The sequence below is a fragment of the Genypterus blacodes genome, unplaced genomic scaffold (genome assembly GCF_046128005.1).
Source record: "Genypterus blacodes isolate CSIRO-AG114 ecotype Tasmania unplaced genomic scaffold, CSIRO-AGI_Gbla_v1 ptg000205l_1, whole genome shotgun sequence".
In the NCBI taxonomy this organism is placed as follows: domain Eukaryota; kingdom Metazoa; phylum Chordata; class Actinopteri; order Ophidiiformes; family Ophidiidae; genus Genypterus; species Genypterus blacodes.
The window spans coordinates 45,576-64,754 of NW_027467004.1; the positions used below are offsets into that span (position 1 = coordinate 45,576).

The 19,179-nt window shown below is 47.2% G+C and overlaps 3 protein-coding genes and 1 pseudogene across 3 annotated transcripts; all 4 read left to right on the forward strand.

Annotated features, from left to right (window-relative positions):
• Positions 1–302: 302 nt before the first annotated feature.
• On the forward strand, positions 303–5,483 carry gtf3c5 (general transcription factor IIIC, polypeptide 5). Its single transcript, XM_076169520.1, has 11 exons — positions 303–734; positions 1,153–1,351; positions 1,456–1,651; positions 1,758–1,941; positions 2,917–3,021; positions 3,526–3,640; positions 3,745–3,825; positions 3,924–4,012; positions 4,283–4,365; positions 4,482–4,624; positions 4,823–5,483. Exons 1-11 carry the CDS (start codon positions 531–533, stop codon positions 5,032–5,034), a joined length of 1,611 nt encoding a protein of 536 aa, XP_076025635.1. The 5' UTR covers positions 303–530; the 3' UTR covers positions 5,035–5,483.
• A 904-nt stretch (positions 5,484–6,387) lies between these two features.
• LOC143015505 (bile salt-activated lipase-like) lies at positions 6,388–10,020 on the forward strand (annotated as a pseudogene).
• An 848-nt stretch (positions 10,021–10,868) lies between these two features.
• LOC143015498 (bile salt-activated lipase-like) lies at positions 10,869–14,193 on the forward strand. Its single transcript, XM_076169506.1, has 11 exons — positions 10,869–10,931; positions 11,479–11,626; positions 11,800–11,919; positions 12,007–12,204; positions 12,340–12,470; positions 12,592–12,699; positions 12,782–12,896; positions 13,119–13,305; positions 13,413–13,616; positions 13,716–13,925; positions 14,010–14,193. Exons 1-11 carry the CDS (start codon positions 10,869–10,871, stop codon positions 14,191–14,193), a joined length of 1,668 nt encoding a protein of 555 aa, XP_076025621.1.
• A 1,407-nt stretch (positions 14,194–15,600) lies between these two features.
• On the forward strand, positions 15,601–18,912 carry LOC143015500 (bile salt-activated lipase-like). The gene is made up of 10 exons (XM_076169507.1): positions 15,601–15,663; positions 16,017–16,164; positions 16,513–16,632; positions 16,716–17,044; positions 17,168–17,275; positions 17,538–17,652; positions 17,811–17,997; positions 18,093–18,296; positions 18,439–18,648; positions 18,720–18,912. Exons 1-10 carry the CDS (start codon positions 15,601–15,603, stop codon positions 18,910–18,912), a joined length of 1,677 nt encoding a protein of 558 aa, XP_076025622.1.
• Positions 18,913–19,179: the final 267 nt, after the last annotated feature.

Sequence of the window (19,179 nt, forward strand, 5' to 3'; positions counted from 1 at the left end):
AAAACACTTTATAAAAACTTACATAACAATTCTCTACATGTTGCACACTATATAATATAATAGTTTAAAATGTTGCACTTAAAAAGTTTTTACCTCACAAAATGACAACATATAAGCATAAAGCGTAATGTGGCGGTGCGTTTTGTCTGGATATATATACTGCCATCTAGTGGCCTAAGTGGTAATCAGCAGGTACACTAACTTTATTGTGTCGGTCGCTTTATTATTTTCTAAATTAAACTTAAAATTCTCAAAACAAATCGTTTTATTTCCCCCGTTTGAATTCTGCGTCGGATGTAAAGACGTAAAGAGTCAAATTAAACTTTTAGAAAATGTTGATAATAAACGACCGCGGAACCAAAGACATAGTAGACGAACGTTCCCCCCCGGCGTCATTTTGTACCAGGACCAATACATCCACACACAGTAGCACTTAAAGCTAGCACTTCCGGAGCTTTACCTTTCCACCGCGTTTTGGCGCGTTATTGGTGTTTTTCGCGTAGACATTGCAGTTGTACGAGTTGCGTGAGATGGCGGAGTCCAGCGACTTAACTCTGGACTTCACCCTGAAGGAGCTGGTGATCTCCACCCGGCCGGAGGACGCCGGTTTGCCCGGCAGCAGCGCCACCGTGCCGCTGCAGGAGAGGAGGCTGGCGTGCGTGGAGTACCCGGCGGTGGTCCGCAACGTGGACAAGATGCTGGAAACACTCGGGGGCGAAAAAGCCATGACTAAAGTGAGTGTGTTTACTATTTATATGAGTTATTAAAAGGCGGGAGGCAACAGGGCAGAAGTACGGAAACCGCGTAGTCCAAAATCCGTATCTTCATCTTTAACGCTGTCGTTTACTTGAAAATAAGGATATTAAACACAATTACTACTGCATAAACTCATTATAACTACAGAGAACTGATCAAAGAGTTTAAAAGTGACATTACAAATATTAAATGAACACACAAAGGCACGTTTGTTACATTAGAAGAAACTATCTCTTCACTGTAATTATTTTTGTATAAACTACATTTGCATATCGTTGTCCACAGATTCTGATGTGTGTCATGTATGTGTTGATAAGTAGGAACATGACATCATTGTCTGTCCGCTGCTGTTGCGTCGTTGTGTGACTCTGGCCTGTTTCCTTCTCTGCTCCACAGATCTACTCACACCCCAAACGGCGCCTGGAGCTCCGGTACCGGCCTCACGACCCGTTCTCTCACTCTCTGTGTGCAAACCGCTCCCCGTCCAGCAACCTCCTCCTCAGAGTGCGGCGGCGGGTCCGGAAGAAGGACCCCAGGGACACCCAGGTGCACATTGACGCGCTGGGTGTCATAGGAACAACCTACAAGTTCCAAGGTTCCTCTCACACCAACATGACTGTGAATGCTGCTGTAGAATCTGAACATCTCAAAGCCACGGAGCCCCTCTTGTGTTTCTGACTTCCTGTTTGCTTTCCGCAGGGCTGGCAGACTTTCAGTGCCTGGCCGTGCATGCGGACGGTGGGAAAAGCTCGTCTCTGTACGACAAGATCCTCCTGCACCAGTCACAAAACCAGCAGTTCTTCGAGGAGCCCATACCTTACTTCCTCCCGCCCGCCATCTTCTCACGCCTCGACAGTCCTGTGGATTATTTCTACCGTCATGACTTGCAGCACAAGTCAGTCACACACACTCATCTCTATAATCCAGCTGTGCTTTGTTTTAATCATCTTCTTCTCTTTGATGAGCCGAATAACGCCACATCCTGTCCTTCTTGCTTCCAGCCAAGGGCCGGCTCACAAGAAGAATTTCATCAGTTTGACTCGAGCCCGTCGGCCTCACAACGCGGTTTTCGTGAGCTACAATGAAGCTGTGGTTCCTGCTGAGGCCCTGGAGGCTGCAAAGGTCAACTGGGAACGAGTCTGCCTGAAGGAGACGGACAAGCAGACTGAGATACAGCTCAAACAGGTACACATACACTCTAATGCTCTCTCTCTCTCTCTCTCTCTCTCTCTCTCTCTCTCTCTCTCTCTCTCTCTCTCTCTCTCTGTCCCTCCCTCCCCCCTCTCTCTCCCCCCTCTCTCTCTCTCTCCCTCCCCCCTCTCTCTCCCCCCCCTCTCTCTCTCTCTCCCTCCCCCCTCTCTCTCCCCCCCCTCTCTCTCTCTCTCCCTCCCCCCTCTCTCTCCCCCCCCTCTCTCTCTCTCTCCCTCCCCCCTCTCTCTCCCCCCCCTCTCTCTCTCTCTCCCTCCCCCCTCTTTCTCCCCTCTCTCTCTCTCCTCCCTCTCCCCCCTCTTTCTACCCCCTCTCTCTCTCTCTCTCTCCCTCCCCCTCTCTCTCCCCCTCCCCCTCTCTCTCTCCCTCTCTCTCCCTCCCCCCTCTTTCTCCCCCCCTCTCCCCTCTCTCTCTCTCCTCCCTCTCCCCCCTCTTTCTACCCCCTCTCTCTCCCTCTCTCTCTCTCTCTCTCCCTCCCCCTCTCTCTCCCCCTCTCTCTCTCCCCCCTCTCTCTCTCCCTCCCTCTCCCCCCCCCTCTCTCTCCCTCTTTTGCAGCCATGATAAATCCCTTCTTTGTGTGTTTGTATATTGTGTAGTCTCCATTCCCTCCTCCCATGTTCTTGTGTTCTTACACATGAGGATCTGAAGCTAAACTACATATTTCACAATAAGAGTCAGAGTAATGCCGTTAAGCTTCACTAGATACCAAACTCCACACTAAAGTACCATGCAAAACAAATTCACTCATCACAAACTGTCCCTTAACTCATTAAAGCTAAGTTTGTTGGACACATCTAACCTGTCTGATGATTCCCTCAGGTCACTGTCGGTCATATCCCGGCTCACCAGCCTCCAGGTTTCCACCAATGGCTGTGGCTCCAAGGTGCTGCGCCTCTGACTGACCTCCTTTCTTTTTTTGTCCCAAACTCTTATCTCCAAAACCAAACTCAGATGTTTGAGAGCCGGCCCATCTGGTCCCGCAACGCCGTCAAGGCCAACATTGAGATCCACCCGGACAAGCTGAAGCTGCTGCTGCCCCTGGTCGCCTATTACATGGTGAGAGCAGCCACGCCTTCAATCAACCACACCAGGAGGAGGCAAATGGGTTTAGAATAGAGAAGTATAAATCCTAAATGTTTAGATTTGAACACCTTTAAGCCCTCAAACCTGTGATGAAGGGAACCTGTGCAGGGCTGAAGTCGTTTTGAATAATAAATAAATTAAATGATCGACACATGAACGCCTCCTCAGTCTGCTTATTAGATCCAGTTAACTTTTTTACTTAAGGTTAAATCAAGCAGACTGTCCTCTAATCCTGCAGATTTGGGGGAAAACTAGGCTTTGTTAGAAGAATCACAAGTGTTTATCGAGGTATTTAGAAGCTCTTTGAGAGATAGAAACATGAATCTGCAGAGGGAATAATAGATACTGATGGTAAAACAGCAGAGACGGAGCTCATGTGTCTCATGTTTGTGTCGCTGTGACAGCTGTAAGGGTTCACAAACGCTACAAGGACGAAACCTTAAAGCTTTTAAATCTGACTGGTCTAATTCTCTGCAGGTGACCGGGCCGTGGAGGAGCCTGTGGGTCCGGCTGGGCTACGACCCCCGCAAGAGCCCCGAGTCTAAGAAGTACCAGATCCTGGACTTCAGGATCCGCTGCAGCTCCAAGCACGGTGAGAGTCTGAGGAAGGCCCCTAAAGTTTGACTTTTTGTTATCGTAGCGACAGAAGGAACAATCTCTCCCTGCTGATTGTTTTATTTCCCTCCACGTGTTCAGGTTACTCCCTGTCTGACATGCCTGTGAAAGCCAAGAGGAGCTCCTTCAACTACACTCTGCCCATCGCCATCAGCAAAGTGGGTGAGGAGCCGGACGTTTTCATTTGAGGGTCAAAGGTCAGCTGGGAAGTGGGCGAGAAAGAGAAGCAGAGGCTCTGAAACGTGTGTGTCTGTCTTCAGGTCCCCAGGCAGCCAGTCTGTTGGATCTTCCAGTGCAGGAAGGACCCAGCGGCAGCCGGGAGTCGCTGCTAGTCAAATACCAGCTGAAGGTCAGTGAAGGTCAAGATTATCACTGACCTAAACGTGCAGAGCAGAAACGCCACAGAAACACCTCAGCTTCGCACAAGAGTGTTAACAAACATGGCAACAGTCCAGATCAGTGGTTAACTTACGTTACCAAGGAAACGTTCGCAGCTACAACAACCGGCAGATCACAGAATGTTTCCTCTCAAAGGACGAAACAGGAAGTGACTCATTACATGTGTGCGTGGTCGATTCGTCCTGTCCGTAAGAACTCTCGTCTTGTTTCATCTTCACAGGAGTCGTCGTACATTTTCAGAGAGGGGATGCTGCCCCCCCACAGACAGATGTTCTACCAGCTGTGTGACCTGGACGTGGACAGGTACGTGACCCGGCCTGAAGGCGACACGCCGGGTCTGACCGGACCCTCAGGGATCCATGGAACACGTGTTAAAGCCTCTAACGTTATAGGTTTGGTTGACCTTTATGCCTCTCCAGCATCAAGACAGCGTTTGAGCGGAACGACGGCAAAGAGAGCGGGTGCGACGAGAGGGACGGCTGGTGCGTCCTCGGCACCACCGACGAGCTGAGGGACATGATGTCTGCCATGATCAAGAAGGTCATCCGGGCTCAGAAACCTTGTAAGAATCTGGCAGTCGCACCCTTTCTGCTAAATGTATTTAAAGTGGTGTTAAAAAGTCTTAAATGTCTCTCGGGGAACCCAAACTTTAACACAACAGTCACTAATGTGCGGCATGTGGCCGAGGGTCACGCCTCACTGTGACGTGGAAACAAAGCGGCCGATCGGTTTGTTCACTGATGCTTCCTCTCCTCCTCAGCGATGCCCGATCTCCCCAAGAAGCGGAGACGACGAGGCCTACATGAGAGACCCCCGGAGGCAGAGGAGGACGAGGAGGAGGAGGAGGAGCTGCAGGAGGAGGAGCTGCAGGAGGAGGAGATCAAGGAGGATCAAGAGGAAGACGAAGACGAATTCCAGCCATCAGAGGGAAGCGAAAATGAGATGGAGACTGAAATATTAGATTACATTTAAAAACGGACAACTGACTGATGACATTGTGCAAACGCATTTACTCTTTTTTTTTTTTTTTTTTTTAAATTGGAGAAATGTGCCGTTTGTCTCATGTCAGGAAACATATTGCATCATATTGCATCACCTTTGTTTTGTCTGCATCATGTGACACACGGAGTCCCACAGGGGTCAAGTCTGGGTCCTCTGTTCTTCAACCCGGATGTGCTGGGACAAGACGACGGCTTACGATAGCCACGACGACTACTTCAGCTCTACTTTTTAACTCTATCACCATTACAAGGTGTCGGTACAACAATTGCAAGTAAATCAAGTTTGTGGATGAAACTGCACAACAGGTTTCCAGAAAACATCAAAGTTCTAGTACCTCAACTTCTAACAAACTGATTTTACATTCAGCTGCTAAATGAAATCAAGCATAAGCAAAGGATAAATGATTAAATTGCTTCCACCAGAAACCACATGCGTGTGCACAGTCCTTGATGTGTCAGGCTCAGTTTTTATCAGTCAACCCCCATACAGGCTATTTGCATAATATTCCTCAACAGCCTCATTTATCAGCGTCCATGGGAGCAGACGTATAGAAATGTGTAGGTATCAGATACTGCTGCAGCGAGAAGGACGTAAACATGTACAGCCTGTTCCTGACTCTCAGGTCATATGAGGGACCTGTACGTGTCATAACACGTTTGTAACTGTATATATAGAGGCAGAGTCGCCTCTCCTCTCCACTGGCATCTCCTTGGAAAGCCAATATGAAGCTGCTTGGGCTTTTGATCACGGGTGCCCTGTTCCTGGAGACAGCATCTGGAACATCTGTAAGTACAACTTTGCAATGTTTATGTGAGGGTATGAAGCATAGATTCAGTTCTTTAATACACATTAGGACCTCAATCACAAGTTTGACCTTTACAGCCTCTCCAAAGTAATTGGATTGAAGAGGTCAATTAAGGATTTATTAGATTTTCATGTGGGATTTCTTTAATGTTGGTCAGTATTAGTTAATTCATGGCCCACAGTGAGACAAATCATCAGTAACATGTATTAGATTATACAGTCAGACTCTCAGCTCACAGGTAAGTTCAGTTTGAGTCTTCATTTTTAGTCGCAGGCTTCCAGATTGATGAGCTTGTGGATCATATGACCTGACCTTGTTAGGTGAACTGTTATATACTCTCATCCTGTTTATTCTCTAAGTGAACAGTTGTCAGCTGCAGTTCCTGATGAAATAACTCGGGGGAGTCAGAGGTGTTTTTCTTTTATTACCACATTCCGTTATCACAGTCCTGCCTCTACCTCGGGTGCCAGACTGATGAAGGTTCCTAACCTCAGTAAACCTGCCTCCAGCTCCGTATGATGTCAGGGCTGCAGGGTGTGATTGGAGTCCATTTGGACAGCTGTGCAAAGCACAGAGCTGAATCTCGTCCTGCAAAGTCGCTATCTAGATATTCAATGTGTAATATCAATTAAAAGTCTTTTTTTAATTTTTTCACCACCACTTTCTGTATTTCAGTCATAGTTGAGAGGTGTACTTCAGATTTGTAACTCATTTTCCAGTAGAGATGCACTGAGGTGGATGTTTGGCCCTTTGCTCTCCTCTAGCTCGGGATTGTTCACACTGAGGGAGGTATGGTGAAGGGAAAGAGCCTTCGCCTTGGGGTCTTCCGTCACATGGACGTCTACAAGGGAATTCCCTATGCAGATCCGCCCGGCACGTTTGAGAAGCCAAAGCGTCACTCTGGATGGGACGGTGGGTAACCTTCATCTCTGAACACCTTCATGTTCTGACACAAACAGAGAGAGCATCAAAGTCTGCTACCTCATATATACAAGCCTTCTCTGCTCCAATACTTTGTACAATGAATTGTACAAATCTTCAGTTTTGACAGATGAAATTGACTTCACTGCACTACAGTAAACGTCTTGTTTTACATGTGTGTGTGTGTGTGTATTGGTCTTTAGGCCTCCTCAGAGCCAATGACTACAGGAAGCGATGCCTTCAGGTGAACATGATTCAGACTGACATTCGTGGAAGTCGAGACTGTCTCTACCTGAACATCTGGGTGCCTCACGGCCGAAAAGGTAACCACTCACTCACTCACTCACTCACTCACTCACTCACTCACTCACTTATTCCAGCTGATCTGTCCAATAGGCAGCGGTCATTAATACCTCAGTGCGAGGCTATTACAGCTGATATCAAGGGTATCCTAGACAACAAGTTGAGAACCAATGAGACATCCTCCTCCTCCTCCTCCTCATTACAGCAGCACTCTAAACTTGCTTATGTGTTTGGATGTGTCTTTGCCTCAGTGTCCACTAATCTGCCCGTCATGGTGTGGATCTATGGAGGAGGCTTCCTGGTCGGAGGCTCAATGGGAGCAAACTTCCTGGACAACTATCTGTACGATGGAAAGGAGCTAGCAGACAGGGGGAACGTTATCGTGGTGACAGTGGGATACCGTGTGGGAACCCTGGGCTTCCTGAGCACCGGAGACTCCAGTTTACCTGGTAGGTGTGGACATGCCACCCAAACTGTCTCAAGCATTACATTACATTACATTACATTACATTACATTACGGTCATTTAGCAGACGCTTTTATCCAAAGCGACTTACAGTAAGTAAGCATTCAGCTCAATCCGGCTGATGAATGCTGATGTTTTGTCTCTCAGGAAACTACGGTCTGTGGGATCAGCACGCCGCCATCGCCTGGGTCAACAGGAACATCCGCATGTTTGGCGGAGACCCCAACAACATCACCATCTTTGGAGAGTCTGCAGGGGGCGCTAGCGTCAGCTTTCAGGTTAGGAATCGCAGCAAACCTCAGAGACCCACTGCTGTGGAAATCCTTGTATTTCCTGCTGCCTTGCTCAAACGCACAATGTGTTTGTTGTTAATGAATCTGCTTGTGTCTGTGTGTGTGACAGACTCTGAGCCCCCACAACAAAGGGCTGTTCAGGAGAGCCATCTCCCAGAGCGGCGTCGGCCTCTGCCCCTGGGCCCTCAACAAGAACCCCCGCGAGTTCGCTGAAGTGGTACGAATTACAAAGATTAGATTAGATTAGATTAGATTCAACTTTATTGTCAAGAGCAAGTACGGGTAAAAGCTGATGAAATGCCGTGAAAGGCTGTGAATGAAAAAGGATAAAAGTCTGTCGTCATGGTAGCAGCCGCGTGAGGCTCAAATCAAAACTGTTGGATGGATTCATGTGTTTCAATCTTTCAGCTGTGTCCTGAGCTGCATGCTAAGCACTAATCAGTCCTCAGGATTCATGTCAGCTTGTTCAGCTTGTCTAGATGTTTGGACCCCAGTGCAGGACGGATCTTTGTACCATCATCTTTCCTCTGGCAGGTTGCTGCGAGGCTTAAGTGCCCCACAGATGAGAGAATGACTGCCTGCTTGAAACAGACAGATGCTGAATCCCTGACCATGGCCGGAACCCTCAGCATGAAGGGAGGTCCTAAGAGTGAGTCCTTCGCCATCCCATAATCCAGGCAGCACATCACCATGACTGGCCTGTACCCCTCTTTACTTTAAAGCCACTATGAACTTCACAGCGTCTAACGTGTGATCTATCCGCCCAGCCCCCATCGTAAACAACCTGCTCCTGTCTCCTGTGGTTGACGGCGACTTCCTTCCCGACGAGCCCTCTAAACTATTCCACAATGCGGCTAATATCGATTACATGGCCGGTGTCAACGACATGGACGGGCATCTCTTCACCGTCCTTGATGTTCCCACTATCGACAGCGTGCTGAGCACACCCGTGTGAGTTTCAAGGCTGAGGACGTTCACCTTCACGACCGGGTTACGCAATCGAAGATTCAACAGCAATGTGAGAAATCGGTAACCTTTACCCCTTTGTGCCCCATGTCAGGGAGGATTTGCATGACTTGCTGGCCTCTTACACAGGCGAGGTTGGTCTGAAGGAAGCCATTAATGAATATACCATCAACTGGGGAGAGTCACCCACCAAGGAGGACGTCAAGAGAAGCGTAGTGGAAGTTGGCACGGACTACATCTTCCTCGTCCCTATCCAGACTGCTCTCTACCTCCATGCTGCCAATGCCACGTGAGAAAGAATCTTTCGTTTAACAATATTTAATGATTTTCAGGGGAAAATTTATCCAAAATCAGTCACTGTCATTGTTTTTTGTAAGTAAAGAGAATGTTTGGTGATATTTGCAAGGTAGTATTTGACCCAGAGACTGGACCCTCATGGAATCATACAACACGGTCCATGGTACACATAACCTGTGTCTGTGTGTAGTTAAAGAAACATCACAGGGTTCTGGAAAGGTCCATTCAAAGGCCTACAGACCTTCATTATTATGTCGTGTTTTTGGTGTCATCGTCCAAACATCCTTCTTCTGTCCTTTGTCCTCCCAAAGCCGGGGCCGTACCTACTCCTACCTCTTCTCTGTCCCCAACCGGCTGGGCGGTGTCGGTAAACCCTATCCCAAGTGGATGGGGGCCGACCACGCTGACGACCTGCAGTACGTCTTTGGAAAACCTTTCTCCTCACCGCTGGGCTACTGGCCAAGTCACCGTGACGCCGCCGGACACGTGATCGCCTACTGGACCAACTTCGCCAGAACTGGGTAAGACACATGCTAATGTTTGGTTTCATCTGTGATAATTTGAGTTTATGAGCTTCTGTGACTCTTTGTTCTGTTTTGAGAGGTGGTTTCTCTGGGTTTTTGTGTGCTTCCTGTTTTGTCCTCACTCTTTGTTTTGCGCACAGGGACCCCAGCAACGGCGAGCACAAGGTTCCTGTCATGTGGCCCGAATTCACTAGTTCGAATCACAAGTACCTGGAGATCAACGCTAGGATGAACCACAACTCCATCAAGGAGAAGATGAGGATACGATTTGTGCATTTCTGGACTGATGTTTTACCCGCCCTGCAGTCCGTCAAGATTGATGCCTAGACACCAAACGCAGTCACTTGTATTGAAAACCAACTTCTGGCTTGAAGAATTCACTCCACAATAAACCCAAGACAAAACTAACTAGTCTGTCTTTTTATTCACATGATTTGCTAATATGTTTAGAATATTAACCTCAATAGCAACATCTTGTAAATTATTGGAATGAACCCCTTTTCCTCGCCACTTCGCTCAATTTCCCTGGATAACTGAATACACTGTAGAACATAGAAGGATTCTACACTGGGTACTAAAGTGGAACGATGCAAAATAAACAAACAAATAGAAATAGAGACTACAATTGTGGTTTGAACTGCAGATATTTACTCTGGGTGCAGTGAAAATGTCCTATGCCACGTTATTTTAATCACTTCTTTATTTTTTTTGAAATATTTTTCAATATCTTATTTTAATTTGTTTTTAATTCTTTTTTATATTTTATGCCAATGATATCTAGGTCACTTTCACCACGGTCCCTAACTGTGACGACTGCATTTTCAAGCTCAATCTGCATTCTTATTAAATATCCAAATGGAAATGTGGTGAAGATGAAAACACTACAACGTCCAGGGGGCAGCAGAGGCCAGATTACGATTTCAATTTGAACTTGACTAATTGTGCATCTTTACTATTAACTGTTCTCAATAAAAATACGGAAATTACTATTTAGTTCACCCTCCCAACATGTATTTCATCTACAACTGTCATTTCAAAATAACTAATGAAGTTCCTAATGTCATTTCATGTTTTTCCGTCTTTTGCAGCTTTCATTCCGTTAGGATCAAAGTTAAGGTTGTGGACTCAGTGTGGTTAAACAATAGGTGTTGCGTAACACTGCTGCCCAGAGCGCCCTGCAGCCCTATAAAAGGCTGCTCGTTCTTCCTCCTCTGTTCCAGCTTGGTCAGGATGATGACATTTGGGATTCTGGTTGCTGTTGCCGTGTTTCTGGAGACGGTGTCTTCCACCTCCGTAAGTGTTTGAGATCAACTCCAGCAGATGTCATAGATTGTTCAGTATCTCAACAAAAGAGGAAGCTGCTTTACTTATTTATTGCTATAATTGAAACTTTCTAAATTGTTCATATTTCAGGCACCATTGGCTCAACTGTATTCTAACAAAGGTCAATGTCACCACAGAGTTTGAACACTTGGTTTCTCAAAGGACCAGAAAGAATCATTGTGATCTACTGTATATATTTGAACAAATAGCGATGTATGCAATGTTTAATTAGAAAAAGTTCAGTTTGAGTTAGGGTTAGTGGAAATGTAATTCTATTCTATTCTATTCTATTGTGGCAGATTATTGTCAGATATTGTGTACAGTGATTTGCCTGAGAGTTTGGAGCTACTTAGAGGCTTTGGTGACTCAGAGGTGATATTTGGTCTTAGATTAAGAGAATCGCTTACATAAAAGTAACATTTCTTTCTTGGTGCTGATTGAAGATGTGAAGTCCTGCCTCTTTTCTTTGGGCTTAAATCCCTGACTCATGTGTTCTTCTTGAATCCTCTGCTGGCAGCTCGGGGTGGTCACCACCGAGGGCGGCATGGTGGAGGGGGAGAAGATTCGCCTTGGGTACCGTCAACACATGGATGTTTTCAGGGGGATTCCCTACGCCGCTATGCCGGGACGATTTCAAAAACCAAAACCTCACCCAGGCTGGGATGGTAGGTACAACCAATTAGCCAATGAACCAATCAGCCAATCAACCAACATCTAGACTGAAGAGTGAAAACTAGTGGAACCGTTTTCTGCTTTGTCTGGCTCAGAACTTATCAATCAACACTTTCAGACTTTCTGTCCCAGACCACTAACTGTGTGTGTGTGTGTGTGTCTTCAGGCGTCATGCCGGTCAAAGCATTCAGGAAGCGCTGCCTCCAGGTGACCATGACCATGTCCAGCACCCGTGGCAGTGAGGATTGTCTCTTCCTGAACATCTGGGTCCCTCACGGCCGTGTCGGTAACTAGCTGATCTCAGCTCGGGCGTTCTGTTTTGTGGGGTCTACAGTAGGATTGACCACCATTGTGCTATGTGTGTGTGTTGCAGTGTCTACTGATCTGCCGGTCATGGTGTGGATCTATGGAGGAGGCTTCCTGGCTGGAGGCTCAATGGGAGCAAACTTCCTTGACAACTATCTGTACGACGGACAGGAAATAGCAGACAGAGGGAAGGTTATCGTGGTGACACTGGGATATCGTTTGGGAACCCTGGGCTTCCTGAGCACCGGAGACTCCAGTTTACCTGGTACCAACCTGGTTTGAGAGTTGCCAGCATTCTCACGCAACACAATATCTCTTCTGTTATTTGTGAAAACCTGGATTTCCTAGGGACAGTGTTTATCCACCAGCAGCTGAGGAGCCTTCCTGTTTTCTCTCACAGGAAACTACGGCCTGTGGGACCAGCAGGCCGCCATCGCCTGGGTGCACAGGAACATCCGCTCGTTTGGTGGAGACCCTAGCAACATCACCCTGTTTGGAGAGTCTGCAGGGGGCGCTAGTGTCAGCTTCCAGGTCAGAAGATTCCCCCTGCTCTGTCAAAGCATAAATACAAGCTTTAATACTTGAATACACAGGTTGAATTGGCTGTGAGCATCTTTCCTTTGCTGATGTGTTTGTTCTTTGACCCAAACAGACTCTGACCCCCCACAACAAAGGTCTGATCAGGAGAGCCATCTCCCAGAGCGGGGTCGCCCTCTGCCCCTGGGCCATCAACAAGAACCCCCGCAGGTTTACTGAGGAGGTACTGAACAACCAAGCTGATACCTGTGGAGCTCCGGATGCTGCTCTCAGACGTGATGAGAGCCTTTATCTTCTCTCTCCAGATTGCCCTGAAGGTTAATTGCCCCATTGATGACACCATGGTTGACTGTTTGAAGATGACCGATCCTGTGACCCTCACCCTTGCCGGGCGCATCAGTCTGGCCAGCTCTCCTGACAGTAAGAATATCGTGTTTCACATGGACAGTGGTCCAAAAAAGAGAAGTAGAAAGAACAGGAAGTGAGATACAGTCTGAACTGACATTGAGTGAGGAGATCGCTCTTGTCAGTTCTTCCTTGTAGTTTAAAAAAAAAATTCAGATATCATTGCAGTATTACAGAATCAAATCCATCAAACCCACACGTGAGTCTCCAGAGTGTGTGATGTCTCTCTGCCCTCAGACCCTCTGATCAATAACCTGAAGCTGTCCCCTGTGATTGATGGCGACTTTTTACCCGATGATGTTCACAACTTGTTCCACAATGCGGCTAAAATCGATTACATCGCCGGTGTCAATGACATGGACGGACACGTCTTCACCGGTTTAGACGTCCCGACGATCAACAGCCCCCTGGTGGACACTCCTATGTGAGTCAGTGCTGACAAAGACAAACACACCAACATTTGACGTACACACAGACAAACCTGCACAATCGTCATCGCGTTTCATTCATTCGTTCATTCATCCATTGCAGTGAGGATGTGAAGAGGCTGTTGGCTTCCTACACCAAGGAGAAAGGTAAAGGTGGTCTGGAAAACGCCTTCGCCACTTACACCTCCTCCTGGGGCTCAAGTCCCAGCAAGGAGACCCTTAAGAAAACCATCGTGGAAATCGGAACAGACTACATCTTCCTGGTTCCGACACAGGCGGCGCTCTACCTTCACGCTAACAACGCTACGTAAGAACATCGTCTACTATAAGCAAAGGAGACGCAAATGTCCGCACAGCGCGCAAGCAATCCTGATTATTGTCTTTTTTTTTTCTCGTCCCGACACAGTACTGGTCGTACCTACTCCTACGTCTTCAGTGAACCCAATCGGATGGGAGGCATCGGCCGGCCGTACCCCAGCTGGATGGGAGCCGACCACGCTGATGACCTGCAGTACGTTTTCGGGAAACCTTTCTCCTCACCGCTGGCATACTGGCCAAGTCACCGCGACGTCTCAAGATACATCATCGCCTACTGGACCAACTTCGCCAGAACCGGGTACATATTAAGAGACACACACACACCCACACTGAGACGTTCTTCTTTAATCCACTTCCTGTTTCCTCCGCCTGTGCCCCACAGAGATCCCAACCAAGGAAACATGAAGGTTCCCACCCCGTGGCCTAAATTCAGCAGCTCGGCACATCAGTACCTGGACATCAACGCTAAGATGGGTGTTGATTCTGTGAGGCAGAAGCTGCGTGTGCGTTATGTGCACTTCTGGACCAGCATCCTGCCCAACCTCCCCTCCCCCATCTCAGAGTAGATCCAATCATCTGCAGCACACAGACGCCTGAACATCAGACAGGACTACTTCAAAGAGAATAAACAGATAACAACAAGCACAACGTTTCAATGTTTTTATTTCAATTACATACATTTCACAAAGAGATTCACATATTTTGTTCTGACATCTTTGTTTTGAGTTAAACTGAGGAACACAACTGGTTCAGTCGCATATGTTTCCAATAATGCAAATAAATATTCATCAATTTAGAGCTCGTCATTTTCCAGCCCGGGATCTTTTTTTAAAATCTGAATAATTTAACCCTTCACCATACCATCACATGTCTTGTCAGATGTGTGGAGTTTATATGTGCGGGTATCTGCAGGCGAGGTGAAGGTCTGAGGCGACTCATCAGGTGAGACAGATGTTGCTTAACGAGTGCAAAGCCTCAGTCGTGGCTAAGATGCAGCAGCTCGGTGGATCTGTTCTGCTTCTGGATACTATGAGGTAGAATCACTGAGCTCAAATCAACATCACTGAGAATTACAATTAATTTTGGAAAAATACAGTGTATATAGATATTGATGTATGCATTTATACTTTACAGCCCAGGCTCGTTATCGTTCAGGCAGAACTTATCAGTCAACTGTGTCAATGTGCTTATTAAATTCAAAAGAGAAAAAATAGTAACCTACAAAAGTAAACATGATAGCTAGATAGAGTTATTTCTGGGCCTAATCTTATCTCGCTGTGAGAATGAGACCACCTGACACACTCCTCACACACACACCTGCTCACACACACACACACACACACACACACCTGCTCACTCTGCCAAACAACACCCACTCGCTCTGTGTACACGGAAAAATGAGATCAAGGCAAAACAACTTTAATTCCCGAAACAATGTGTGATAATGAAGCAGCGGTGACATCACATCGGATCAAGACAGATACAGGAAACTCTTAATAAACATGTTCACATTTACAAATATCACATTTACTAAAAAATAAAGACATTCCAACACAGGTGAAGTTTAAAATGCTCAAAATTAAACAGTAAATAATAAAAATTACTCTTTCTGGTATCAAATGTTGCTGTTTTGTCCCATACAGTTATATTTGATCAATATAACGTCTCGTGTGAAACTTTAAAGTGGCTTTATATGTTTATACTAAATTAAACCGCAAAGAAATTAAACAAAATTAAACAAAACTTTCTTTTCCACATTGATCCAGACTTGACAAACGTGGAAAGTGTGTGAGAGAGTATAACTTCACTGATATGTAACGTTCCTATAAGTCGCTTGATTCTCTTTTTCCCATCAGAGACCGTCCACTGTGGACAGGTTAAATAACCTGAGTACACAGCTCTATGCTCTCCTCTGGGAGGCGCCGTGTGTATATAAGTGACCTGTACCAGCCTCCTCATGGTCCGGCTCAGTCATGGAGACCCTGAAGGTGTGTGTGATCGTGGCCCTATGGCTGGGAGTCGCTTCAGCAGCGTCTGTAAGTGGGCACACACTTCACTCACACACATGTATATGGAAATCAGAAGGTTTTTTATTTAGTTATGTTGGGGTAAAAGTGTACGAGAGCTGGAAATGTAGCAGCTGTCCAAACTGAGCCTAAGTGAGGGGAGAGGCCTGAGCTGAGGCTGCCTATCAGTGACTGGGCTGAAAAATGGTGAAATGATCAAACAGCTTTAAGGCTAAAATGGGTTACAGTTACACACAAACACAACACAAAGTGATTGATCTGCTTCCTTTCTGTCTTCCTTTAAGTCTAATTAAGCACCAATGTAACTGTTAAAAAATCATTGCCTTCTGTGTGTTTGTGTGTGTGTGTGTGTGTGTTTGCAGCTTGGCGTGGTGCAGACTGAGGCAGGCAAGGTTCGAGGCAGAAACGTCCGCCTCGGAATCTTCCGCTCTGTCGATGTCTTCAAAGGAATTCCCTTTGCTGCCAAACCTGAAATGTTGGAGAAACCCAAAGCTCATCCAGGCTGGGAAGGTGAGTTTAACTCCACACAAGCAGACTCCAGCAGTTCATCCTTTAAAAAGCAGCAGTGTGTGAGTTTGCTCAGCTGGCGACTGGCTCAGTAGTTGATCCATCTGAAGGACGGTTACCTCACGGTCGCTATAGTGACCTTTGTTTCAAAGACTTTGAATGTTATAACCGGAGTCTGCTTCCCAGCCGTGCATGTCCCAGAAACCATTGTGATCAAACCAAATGAATGATATGAATCCAATGAAATGAGACGCGTTCCCAACAGACCAGCTGCAGCATCGCCGTGTTTTATGTTCATGTTAACTTCTTGTTATCTTCCCAATGGTTGCCTGTAACTCTTTGTCCCCTCAGGCATTCTGAAGGCAACAAAGTTTGCCAGCAGGTGTCTCCAGATCAGCATGCTCCAGACTTCAGCATTTGGTAGTGAGGACTGTCTCTACCTCAACATCTGGGTCCCTCACGGCAAAGACGGTACGTTTGCACTGCTTCTCTACTATGACATACATGACATTCCTTCATGTAGCTGATAGAGAATCCTCTCTCTGCTGCCTCAGTGTCGTCCAACCTGCCGGTGATGATTTGGTTGTACGGTGGAGGCTTCATGGTCGGAGGTTCTATGGGGGCCAATTTCCTGAACAACTACCTTTACAGTGGACAGGAGATTGCAGATCGGGGGGGTGTTATTGTGGTGTCGGTGGGATACCGGGTTGGCACGCTCGGCTTCCTCAGCGCCGGAGACTCCAGCTTACCGGGGAACTACGGCCTGTGGGACCAACACGCCGCCATCGCCTGGGTGCACAGGAACATCCGGCCCTTTGGAGGAGACCCAGACAACATCACCATCTTTGGAGAGTCTGCAGGGGGCGCTAGTGTCAACTTCCAGGTCCGAAGCTCTCAGTAAACCCTTCTTAGCAAAGTAAAGTTAAAAATGGTGAATTAGAGTAGAAGAAACTAAAGCCTGTTAAACATAAATAGTAGTATCATCTCTACACGCCTTTCTCTGCAGATTCTGTCTCCACACAACAAAGGCCTGCTGAGGAGAGCCATATCTCAGAGTGGAGTGGCCCTCTGCCCCTGGGCCTTCAGCAAGAACCCACGGAAGGTTGCAGAGCAGGTATGTAATTAGTGTGCACGTCATTGTCTGTCGTCATGGAGATCGACTCTGGAGGCTACTGAGGAGTCATTTTGATTTTTGGAATGTAAAGACAGAAGGTGATGAGGATATAAAATCCAAAATCATCGGAGATAGGAGATGTAGTTATTGATCATATTAAGTGGGATTTAGCAGAATTACTTTGTTAAGATTTGATCTCAGTGGGATTTCCAGATGGAGTGGATGCCTCAGAATGCAGCCTCCTGACCTCTGCTGTCCTCAGGTCGCTCTGAAGGTCGGCTGTCCCACTGATAACACCATGGCGGCCTGTTTGAAGTCCACTGATGCTAAAGCTCTCACCATGGCTGCTCCTCCGATCCAGCCAGGCTCCCCAGACCGTGAGCAACACTTTACAACAGGAATCACAACATAAATGAATCACAAACATGAACATTATCATTATTATTAGGAGAAAAACAATTCAGAACTACACATCAGTCAGTTTGTGAATATTTCAGTCCTGTAGATCTCATCTATCACCTGTTATGCTCTCCAGATCCTGGTGTCCTCGGCCTTCTTCTGTCTCCGGTCCTGGATGGAGATTTCCTCCCTGATAAGCCTGAGAACTTATTCCACAACGCTGCCGACGTCGACTTCCTCGCCGGAGTCAACAACATGGACGGACATCTCTTCACCTCCAAGGACATTCCTTCAGTCGGCAAGAAGAACGTGGAGACCCCCGTGTACGGCTCATTTAGCTCTGTTGGGGGAGGAGAAGGGATTATGTGCAAAAGCCCGAACTCTCTCTTGAACGGTCTGTCATTGTCTGTCACTGCAGAGAGGATCTAAAGAGGCTTCTAGCTGCTTACACCAAAGAGAAGGGACAAGCAGGCGCTGAAGTGGCTTTAGCTGAGTACTCATCCAGCTGGGGATCAGCACCCAGCCAGGAAACCATCAAGAGGACGGCAGTGGACATCGGGACGGACTACATCTTCCTGGTTCCTATTGAGACATCCATCTACCTGCATGCTACATATGCCAGGTGAGAAGAACTCCTTTATTCCCTCACCTGGACACAACAAACTACACTAACTGCTACAGTAATGTCCTTTTGTTGACATCATAATGTATACTGCAGCAGAACAATCACACGTGCTTAATGACAGTGTGCTGCTGTGTCACAGGTCCGGTCGCACCTTCTCCTACCTGCTGTCTGAGCCCAGTCTAATGGCCGGTCCAGGAAAACCCTATCACGACTGGGTGGGAGCCGACCACGCCGACGACCTGCAGTACGTGTTTGGGAAACCTTTCACCACGCCCAAGGCTTACGGAGACAGACACAGGAAGCTGTCTGGATACTTGATCGCCTACTGGACCAACTTTGCCAGGACCGGGTAAAACACACTTCACACTGTCAGCACTATGTTAGCTATAACTGTCTTATACATGTTTTATTACTTTACAGAGATCCCAATGAAGGAGACCACAGGGTCCCTGCAGTCTGGCCCAAATTCACCAGTGGCACCAATCGCTTTGTGAACATCAGTGGCCAAATGACTGAGAGTTCTGTTGGACAGGACATGAGATTGGGATTCATGCGCCTTTGGACCAGGATCCTCCCCAGCCTCCCATCAGCTGGTGGCTCTGAAGCCCAGTGATGCTCTCTGAAAGTCAAAGCATGACACTGATTCTAAAAATAAATAATGTGTAAGTATCAAAAACTGTCTTTTGCAGCTGGTTTCCTTTCTGATTCACTTCATTGAAAAAGACGCCACATGTGTAAACAGCCTGAGAGCGCCTTTAGTTAGAGCAGGTGAGTTTTAGTTACCTGTCCGCGCCGTGTGGGCGGGGTTCAAACCACAGCCGTGCCTCTCGTGTCCAAGTGCCTCCCCGCCGCCACCGCGGCACACCGGCAGATGCTATTA